The sequence below is a fragment of the Egretta garzetta genome, unplaced genomic scaffold (assembly GCF_000687185.1).
Source record: "Egretta garzetta isolate BGI_Z169 unplaced genomic scaffold, ASM68718v1 scaffold79, whole genome shotgun sequence".
In the NCBI taxonomy this organism is placed as follows: Eukaryota; Metazoa; Chordata; class Aves; order Pelecaniformes; family Ardeidae; genus Egretta; species Egretta garzetta.
Window position 1 is genome coordinate 2,211,731 of NW_009260791.1, and position 9,800 is coordinate 2,221,530.

At 57.7% G+C, this 9,800-nt stretch overlaps 1 protein-coding gene across 1 annotated transcript in view; it reads left to right on the forward strand.

The window, feature by feature from the left end:
- The window catches only part of NGB (neuroglobin), a 9,310-nt gene extending 3,263 nt beyond the window's left edge, over window positions 1-6,047 (forward strand). Inside the window, exons 2-4 of the mRNA XM_035902067.1 lie at window positions 835-946; window positions 2,500-2,619; window positions 3,807-6,047. Coding sequence (XP_035757960.1) covers window positions 835-946; window positions 2,500-2,619; window positions 3,807-3,953 — 379 coding nt within the window. The 3' untranslated portion in view covers window positions 3,954-6,047. The remainder of the gene's footprint in view (window positions 1-834; window positions 947-2,499; window positions 2,620-3,806) is intronic.
- The last annotated feature ends 3,753 nt before the right edge of the window (window positions 6,048-9,800 follow it).

Genomic DNA, 9,800 nt, shown 5'->3' on the forward strand with positions numbered 1-9,800 from the left:
AAGCGCTGGGCCGCTGGGGAGGGATTCGGTCTCAGGGCAGAGGAAATGGTGTGCCGGGGGGGGCACGGCTGACAACCAGCTCCTTGCCTCTCCCAAGCAGATAAACGTCTCGATTATGGGGAGAGAAAAAGGAAAAATCTATGCAAAGTCGTTTAAAAAGGGCAGTCGGAGAGCTGCTGGCAGGGCGTAGCAGGCAGGACCCAAACCTGGCAGAGCAGGGCTGTGAGCAGGGCTGTGAGCAGCGACAGCGATGTTTGAGAGTTTTTGTGGAGGGGAGAGGGATGCAGTAGTTTAATGTGGAGGATGGGGAGAAGAGAGGCTGTCTTGCCTGGAAGCTGGTGATGGTGCAGGCGAGTGGGGCGCTAGCTGAGTTTGGATATTGTCGTGTGTGTGTGTGTGTGTGTCCGTCCGTCCGTCCGTCCCGCTCAAGTAGGAAAGCAGGCTGCTGGAGCTTGCAGGCCTTCCCTGACTTTGGGAGCTTTGGGGCTCAAGGGGCTCATGAAGGAGGGATGGGAAGAGTTGAGACAACAACCAAGACTTTAGGGGAGAAGGGCCAGGCTGGGAGGAACTCCAGCGAGCTGGGACTGGTCCTCAGTTGCCATCCACATGTATCTGAGAGCTGGAGCTGTGGGCTAGAGAAATAGAGACACAGAAATAGCCCCAAACTAAGACTTTTCGGAACTTCTGGGTCCTTTGCAGGTGGGGAAGGGTCAATAGGTGGGAAGGGAGGCTGAGGGGGGCTGTGGGTGTGCTGCTGATGGGGTTGTTCCTGGGGTGAGGAGGACTCTAAATAGAGGAAGTGAGAAGATGGGGGTTTCTCTCTTGCCGTTGCAGGTTGTTTGACTTGGACCCTGACCTGTTGCCCCTCTTCCAGTACAACTGCAAGCAGTTTGCCAGCCCTCAGGAGTGCCTCTCTGCCCCCGAGTTCCTGGATCACATCAGGAAGGTGAGGGAAGGGCTGCGGCATGGCCGGAACACAGCCTCCGGGGAGGAGGAAGCCCTTAGGCAGTGGCTTGGGACTGTGGGGTGTCTGAATGGGGAACGCATGGGAAGTCTCCTCCTGAGAGGGTAACGGAAGAGGGTTACTCATGCTAGCAGAAGGTGCTATTGCCAGGACAAAGTGCCCTACAACAGTGGGGAGGGGATGAGGACGCGGGTTGTGGTGGGTAAGAAGCACTGCGCTGATTTCCCTGCCCTCATCTGAGAGTGGATTGCCTCTTGTGAAAGTTGGAAGCCCCCTTCTTCTACCATGGAAGTGCCTCAGTGAGCTCACTTCTGTCCAGACAAGAACTGAAGCCCTCTGCTCGGCTGCATGTGGACCAGGAGGTGGGACAGAGCTGGGCAGTGGGCCAGGCTCCTGGGGACCCACTGCTGTGGAGAAGCTGTTGGTGCGGCTGCAGAGCCAGAAGGCCCACAGCATCTCTTGGATAGCCTCGGGGTGGGAGTGCTGCAATATACATTTGCCTGCCCCCGAAATAGGTCTGATGACATCAGCATTGCCCCTTTCCCTATTTTGGAAAATAGGGACACGCACGGACCAAATTACACCTGCTGCAGGAGAGCCCCTTTGCTGAGCACTGAAGAGCTGCCACGCCAGAGCAGAGCACAGCCTTGGCTCTTCCTAAACTGTCTGGCTCCATCTTTAAGCCAGTTTGGTGCCTCACTTGCCTGCCTTTATTCCTCGTAAGAGGCTGTTTCAGGACTGTGCTCCTCTGATAGCTGCAAGCTTTTTGTTATTTTCCAGCCTTTGTCTATTGGCAAAGTTAAGTCCATTTTTACTTCTGCTGTTATTGCCATGAGCTGAAATAGCTCTTTGCTCTTGTTGGAGATAATTTCCCTGTTGAAATTATTGAGCACAATTCTATCACCTCTTGGCTTTGCCAAGCTAACTATGCCCTGGCTTTAATCTCTTCTTCAATTTGGTGTGTCTGTTCCCTTCAGTGCCCATTAACCCTTCTCTGTCCTGTTTTCCTTTGACTCTTCATGCTCCTGGGAGACCATGGTGGTGTGTGCTTTACCAGAGCAGGTCTCTTGGCTGTACTATCCACCCCATCTCCTCAGAATACCTTGGCTGATCTTAGAATTGGAGTTGCCTTATTCACAGTTGCACCATCTTGGCAACTTCTAGTTGGAAACTCGGGTCCTGGCAACTTCCAGTGCTCCCTTGCAGTTGTCCTGGGGTCCTAAGCATTAGATCTTAGCCCACATCAGCTCTGCTATAGGGTGTCTACCCCCTCTGGGACAGAGAGGTCAGCAGTGCCACTTGCTGTGACACCTCGGGCAGCGTCCCGTGGAAGGATGTGGTGTGTGCTGCTGCCAGCAGGTCTCACTGATGCAACACACGGGTTGCAGCAGGACAAAGGAAAGCTCAGAGGGCATCTGCTGGGCTGGGAGGTGGTCAGGCTGAGAAGGGTGAAGTAGAGGGGTCAGGTTCTTTGTTCCTTCAGGAGGGCAGCAGAGCCTTGCTGTTAATGCTGTTCTGTCCCTGTGCTCCTGTAGGTGATGCTGGTGATTGATGCCGCTGTGAACCACCTGGAGAACTTGTCCTGCCTGGAAGAGTATCTCTGCAACCTTGGCAAGAAGCACCAGGCAGTCGGTGTGAAGGCCGAGTCTTTTTCGGTGAGGCGTCCTCTCTTGTCCCGCTGCGGCTGTGCCTGTGCAGGCCTGCCTGCAGCCCTTGGCTGTCCCCATCCCTCTGCACCCACCTGCTGGGTTCAGCTGGCTGGAGAGAAAGCTGGTGGCTCAGGGCATCCCCTGAGCTGCTGATACCTGCGTAGTGACATTGGCTTGATCAGGGAAACCCTTGAGCTCCCCTCATTTTCTGCCCTCCCCCAGTAAGCCCAGGGAGAAAGGACAGAGGGGAGCAAGGCATTTCCCCTGTTTGAAGAAGACCACAGTTTGGGGCACTGCAGTCTCTCCTGTGAGACACAGGGCTGCAGGCTCAGCCTTTGCCCTGGGCCCTGGATCTATGTGTCAAATGCTCTGGGCAAACCTCCCTGCAGCTGGGAAAGGGAGCATACACCTCTCTCCGTGCCTGCGCTGGGATGGGGTTGCTGCACCGCAGCCCCTGCTTCTTCCGTGGTGGTAAGATGGGAGCATCCTGCATATTAAACCCTTGCTTGCTCCTGTCCTGCTGTCAAGCACAGACAGAAATGCTGGATTATGCAGCAGGGAAGGGCAGGTTGAAGAAAAGGTTTCTGACCAACACGGGGCTCCCTCCTGATACAGCTAGCTTTGGTCCTCTTCAGAGGGAGCAGGGTCTCTTTGCCTGGGGTAGTGATCCCCACCAGCCCTGCGCTCTGTGGGTGGGCACTCCTCGATGGGGTTTCTTGCAGCTCTGTGAGGAGCAGTGCCCTGTGGAGAGGCCTGAGGGGTGGTGAGACAGGCCCTGAGCATCAGCCTGGGGTCTGACCCACTCTCCTGGCATCAGGGCGTTACTCAGCTCTGCTGATCCACTGCTATGCTAGGGGACGGGGCTGGCTACCCACATCTGGGAGCCACAGAGGATGGACGTGTACCTCTCCCCTGGTGTTAAATGCACGGTGTCAGCCCTTGCTCCCTGCCTGCACTCCCCACTCACCCAGGGTGTGGGGTGAGGGCCAGCATAGGGCAGGGGAAGGGGATGGTGTGGGCTGGCTCTGGGCCCCCTCTGAGCAGCGAGGGATGGGGTGGCCTGGTCCTAATGGTGGAGGAGAGAGGAGCAGCTGCCCTGGAATGGGAAAAGTCCAAAAAGGTGGTGAGGTGAGATAAGGGGCTGTGTGTCATCACATAGGGCTGAGCTTGACACCTCCCTGTTTGGTTTGCAGACTGTCGGCGAGTCCTTGCTGTACATGCTGGAGAAATGCCTTGGCGCTGCCTTCAGCCCAGACGTGCAGGAGGCTTGGAGTAAACTCTACGGTGCTGTGGTGAAAGCCATGCGACGTGGCTGGGAGACCCTCCCAGAAGGGGACTAGATCTTGCCAGCCATCCCCATCCCTGACCACGCAGTGGTCCTGGGCAGGGGGAGTGCTCATGATGCACTCTCTGCCTCCCTCCACCTCTGTCTTTCTCTGTGCACCAGCCCATCGCCGTCTCCTCCAGTTTCGTGTGGTTTGGGGCTCTTCCAGTGATTCTGCCTTGCTTCAACATGACCACATCTCTGCCTTTGCTGAGGGCTGGCAGGGTACGTCTCTGCAGCGGAGCCTAGGAGTGCCGCAGCACAGGTACGCCGCCCTGCCCCAAGCTCCTTTGGGCTAGCTGGAGCACCAACACCCATGTACCTACTCTGGCTTTTAGCTGGCTTGTCTTCCTTCCTCCTGCTACCCACCCTAGTTAGATGACAGCTGGCATAGGCCTCTTGGGCTTGTTTGCCTGAGATCCTACTTGCCGTGCCTAAGACCTGCCAGGTCTGGTACTACTCGCTCGTCCTGCCCTGCTGTGCCGGTTTCAACTGTGGCAATGGAGGATTTGGCTCCCTCCAGCAGCAGGGGCAGCAGAGGTGGGAGCTGGCTGTGCTATGCCATCTGGCCATTCTCCCCAAACCTTGCTGGGAGCTTTTGCCCCTTTTCCTTCACTGACATGTCACTATCACATGGTTAATCCTGGTGCTCTCTTCTGCCTTGTCTCTCCCCTGGATGGGATCCATGGCTTTTCCTTGTGTCAGGTTGGCCACAACTCAGTGTGTTTCCTAGGGATGCTTCAAGCAGTGGGGTCACGTTAATCCTGAGGTGAGGCTGTTTTTAGCAGGTCTGGGCTGCCAGCTGAAAGGCTTTGTGTTGGTTTGGCAGGTTGGTTTAACCTGAGAACCAGCTGAAATGCAGCAGCAGTGGTGGGTCTTTACTGCTTTGTGTTAAGGAGAATGAAGTAAATACAAGGAAAAGATGTCTTAAAATAAAAATGAGGGTTGCAATCATGTCATGGCAACAGCTTCCAGAAATCATTCTGGCTCTTGGCCAGAGGGAGCATAGCTGGAATTTCTCTGTTGTTGCTGTCAGGACCTGGAGCGCATCCCAGCTGCATGCAGTGCCCATCTGCAGAGCTCCTCACCCTTCAGTAATCCCTCCCAGCCATACTTGAGACACAGCCGCTTCAGAGCAGAGCGGGCACCCATTTAGGTGTGTGCAGCAGTGCTGTCAGGACAGGGGTGAGAAGAGAGCATCTGCTGGAAGAAATCCCAGGAAATGGCTGAGAGGCAGCTCCTGAGCTCTCAGGGCAGGGGGGAGCTGAACTTGAGCACTTTGAAGAAGAGGTCATCTTTATGGGGAAGTCGCTATGGGACAGGCAGAATGATGTTTCCAGCCATCACTAGCCCCAGGGCAAGGACATGGAGCAAGTTTTCAGTTACAGCAGCGCCCTTTTTGCTGCTCTTTCAGGGCAGGAAATGCCCGACGCTGAGGGCTGAGACCGTCCTGTTCTAGAGACGTATTCCTCCTATGCTTGGATGTCCTGCACTCCGGTGGAGGGGCTGATGAGCTGCCCTGTGAGATGGGGCTTTGCTTCCCTGCCACCAGGCCTGGTGGTGGCCGTGGGCTTCCAGCAAGCAAGGAGCCCTCCACCTGTGTTTGGGAGGGGAGCTGAGATGATGTGGAACAGGCAGTGAACATCCCCATGTAGGATGCTCGCTGTCCTCCCCACGGTACCAGGCTCTGCTCCTGCAGTCCTAGAGCATGGTGGTGTGCATCCTGGCCTGTGGCTCTCCATCAACTGGGTCAGGTGAGGTCTTCCCCATTCTTGTGCCAGGCAGTGAGGGATGGAGGAGCTGGGGCTGGGGGGGAGGCACTAGCTGTGACTGCATGGTATGGGGCAGGAGGGTTTGGGAATGGGGACATCCTCTTTGCAGCCCTGCTCTGGGGCATTGGCCTTCAGCATCATGGGGGAGGGGACCTTCTGGTTCTGTGTGACAAGTAGGCAGCTGTGCGATGGGGTGTGGGTGTTACTGCCCCAAACTATCCCCGCTCCCTCTAGCTTTCCCAGCTCCTTGACTTCTCCTTTTCTGTACCACGTTCTGTGTAACTCCCAAGAGACCTGAGCTAGTCTGTGTGCCTCTTATACCCAGCTGTATGGTTTAATAAAGGAACAACAGTGAGTCTTGGCCCTTTTTGATGCCTTCTGCTTATTTAAAAAAAAAAGGCCCAAGCAAGAAAAAAAAAAAAAGTATGACAGAGAGGGGTTTACTGGTTTCTTGTTGGCACTAGCTTTGGAGATACTGGTCACAAGGAGCGCTTGTGTAGTCCAGCTCAACTGCCATGAGAAGGCATCCAGCACCAAATGTCTGCAGGGAGGTATTGTGCACTGTAATTGAATGGGTGAGCAGTGGAGGGGCGAGCAAAGGCATCCTGCTTCTGATTGCTCATTACCCTTCAAATTGCATGACCTCTAATGGAATTAGAGTTTTAAGCAATCGGCCTAAAAATCCCTTTTCTGTTGTTCAGCTGCTGCTTTTGTTCTTTGAGATAGCATCGGTTCACCCGCTGCTGGTCACCCACTGCTGGTTGCCGGCAGCAGCAGGGCATGGCCTCGCAGTGAAGTCCTGCCCAGCTCCGTTTCAGCATCCACCCTGCCGGCTGGGCTGCTCAGCCGCCCCAGCAGCCCTGCCCCAGGGAGCAGCTGGTGGGGATGCAGGGGGTCCTGTCTCCCCCTTCCCCAGGGCATGTTCTAGCTTTAACATGGCAGGTTTCCAGCCCTGGGAGAGTTGGGCACTTGGCACTGAAGGAAGATGGTCCCTAGAGCAGGGAAGCCAGCTCAGGGTCTGTAACAGAATCTCCTGAGGGCTGGAAATCCCAGTCCTGCCACAGGAGAGCATGGTGAGCATCCTGGGAAAACGCGCTGCTCTGCCTTGGGCAATGTTCAGGATGGGGCTTGTTCTGCAGGGCAATGTGCGACGGGCTGTGAAGGGCAAGGAGAGCAGCAGAGGTCTGAACGCAAAGAAATCTTCCCTGTGGTTCATCACCAAAATAAATTTTCCATCTCTTCCTGGCCTGGAGCACAGCTGCCAGCCTGAGGGCTGGTGGCAGGACCCCAACCCCAGCGCTGCAGGGAAGGGCCAAGATGGCATCCCCCAAGAGCACCCTAATCTCTGACTCCTTATACCAGCATGGAGGTTTTCCATGGCTCCCACAAACCACCCCTTTGCCTTGGCTGCTGCCCAGTGGGGATGCTCCCAGCGCTGTCCACCGCCGGCTGGTGCAGTGGGAGATGCCATGCAACCACTCAGATCCAGCTGTGAGGGCTTTGCGTGCACAGGCTGCAATCAGGCGAGTGGGTTCCTGTGGGCCGGAGCGGTGGCAGTGCAGTGTGATGGGGCTTACACAACCTCATTAGGCTGGGATGAGCTTCCCCAGCATGAGGGCTGGGAGAGCCGTGAGCCGGGGGGGCAATTACAGCCCTCGCTCACAGCCAGGGCTCCTGCCTCAGCTCCCCGGCGCCAGTGAGGCCCTGCATTTAGTCCTGTTTACCACTCGTTATGAACCGTGGGGGGCCTCTGGGGGTGTGTGTGATGAGGGGAGAGGGTTTGTTAATTTTCTGGGTTTTCATCCAAAGGGAAGCCCTCCCTGTGTCCCCTGCCCCATGCCGTAAGCCAGGTTGGCCGAGCAGGGCTCGCCCCAGGGGAGCTGTGGAGGGGCTGGCATGAGGGACCTGCTGAAACCAGAGGCAAATCCTTCAAGTAGGGATTTGGGCATAAAGAGTGTGTTTTGGGAGGAAAGAGGGGAGCAAAAGAGCGTTGTCTGCTCAAAACCTAGAGAAAGGCTCCCAAAGTGGTGTTTGCCCCCTTCCCCGGGACTTGCTGGTGGGCAGAAGCTTTGGGAACACCTGCTCCATCCCCAGATGGGGCGAGTCCTGCTGCTGCCCCCGCTCCTTGCTGTGGTCCCAGAGGAGCTCCAGGCCACCCTGCTGCTCCCTCCCAGCAGTGTGTGCCCCTTTGGTGGTGTCCTGAGCCAGCCCTGCCTTCGCTGGCAGAGGACAGGCAGGGGAGGCGCATGCCCGTCTCTGGGCTGCACCCCCTCCCCAATGTCAGGGATGGTGCCAAGGGCTGTGCCAGCCTTTCTGGGGGGACATGGCCAGGTGCTCCCCCATTCCTACACCTTTGCTACTTCTGTCCACCCGCTTTTGCGGGGATCATGGTGAACAGCAAGGTGCCTGGAGGTGGGGAGGTGTCTTGAGTGATCTCCTTGCCATTGAAGGCTCTGCAGGACGTCCCCAAGAAGGGTAAAAAGCAGCCCACAGGGGGGGAAAGGGGCTGGGGTGCTTTCATGGGCTCCAGCAGTGAGGGTCTCCCCCTCTCCTGGTGCTGAGGAGGACGCGCCAGGGTGATGATGCCAGGCAGCGGCTGGGTGAAGTAATTTTATTCAAGGCACGGTCATAGCAATAAATCACGAGAAGGTACAGACCTCTGGCACATTCCTATGGCGGGGCAGCCAAGGGCAATCGGACCAGCAGCCCGAGCTCCTGAGGACATGGTGCCGCTCACAGGCACTTGCTTCTACCCAGAGAGGCCACCAGCATCCCCCGCCCCACTTTGGCCAGGGCTGCCCCCAGAGCAGGCAGCGAGGGCAGCAGCTGAGCTGTAGGCAACCCCGGGGGCACCTGGGCAGGGAGGCACAAGCCCCCCTGGTTGGTTTTTTGGGGTTGGGAGGGAGCGGCTGAGCTCAAGGCTCCCCCGAGGCAGCCGCTCAGTGGCTGCAGCCATTGGCCCAGCTTGCAGGAGCATGGGTGGGATGGGGGCCATAGGGCTGCCAGCTGGCCGACCTGAGACCCACCAGCCCCACGGGGATGTCCCAGGGCCCACCTGAGTCCAACAGAGACCCATAGCTTGCTGCTGAGCTGTCTTTAAATGCCCTCTTCCCACCCCCTCCCCCAGGAGTGGCACCCTGTCCTCCCCTCCCAGCAGCACCAGTAATGCTGAGTGCTGCCATGGCCAAGCATCTGCCAATGCACAGGAGCATTCCCCATGCCAGCAGCCCCAGTGCTGGCAGAGCTGCATCATTGTCCCTTCCCTCCCTGCATGGCCTCGGGATGGTGTAGATTGCTCTGAAGCCAACAGGAAAATCAGCCCCAAGGCCAAAGCAGGGCTGAGCGAGGAGCCAGCATGCCCAGGCGGGCTAGCCTGGTGGGAGAGAGGTGCCCTTGTCCCAGGGGCTTCCACAGCTGCTGTGGATGAGCTGGAAAATGCTAGGGGTGCTGCCCAGGCAGGAGCCAGCACATTTACACTGACCACAGCAGGACTCACACTTGAGAGGTGGTGCAGCTCCTGGGGGAGCATCCCATGGCTGTGGCTTGTGGGTGAGGGCAGGATGCAGTAGACTGGGACCCAGACGCTGGGGTCCTGCCAGCCTGCCACCCTCATTTCTGTTCCAACACGATGGAGCCATGTGGTTCCCACAGCCAGCCCCAGGGAGAGCACGAGCACAAGGGGGTTGCTGCCAGGGGAGCGGGATGACGAGGAGCTGCCCTCGCAGCCATCACTCCTCCCATGACCTCCTGAACCCCAACCCCCTCCCCCCCCGAGGACCCAAGGGCACAGGCAGTGGGAGTAGAGGGATGGGGCACAAGGGTGGGGAAGAGCTGGGCTTGCATTTTAATACCTGCCTCAGGTAGGTGCTCAGGCGGGCGTGGGAGCAGCCCTGGGACTCACCTCCTCCACCAAAGCACACAGGTCTCAACAGTCCCTGCTTTAATGGGCAAAGCCTTGGGGGGGTGGCAGCGGGAACGGGGCAGGGGGGGACCAGGGGAGGCAGCGGGATAGCCACCACGAGCAATGGGTGGGCAGGGTGGGAAGCAAGGTTTGGGGTGGCTGTGCCCTGCCCCTGGGGGCCGCGGGGGAC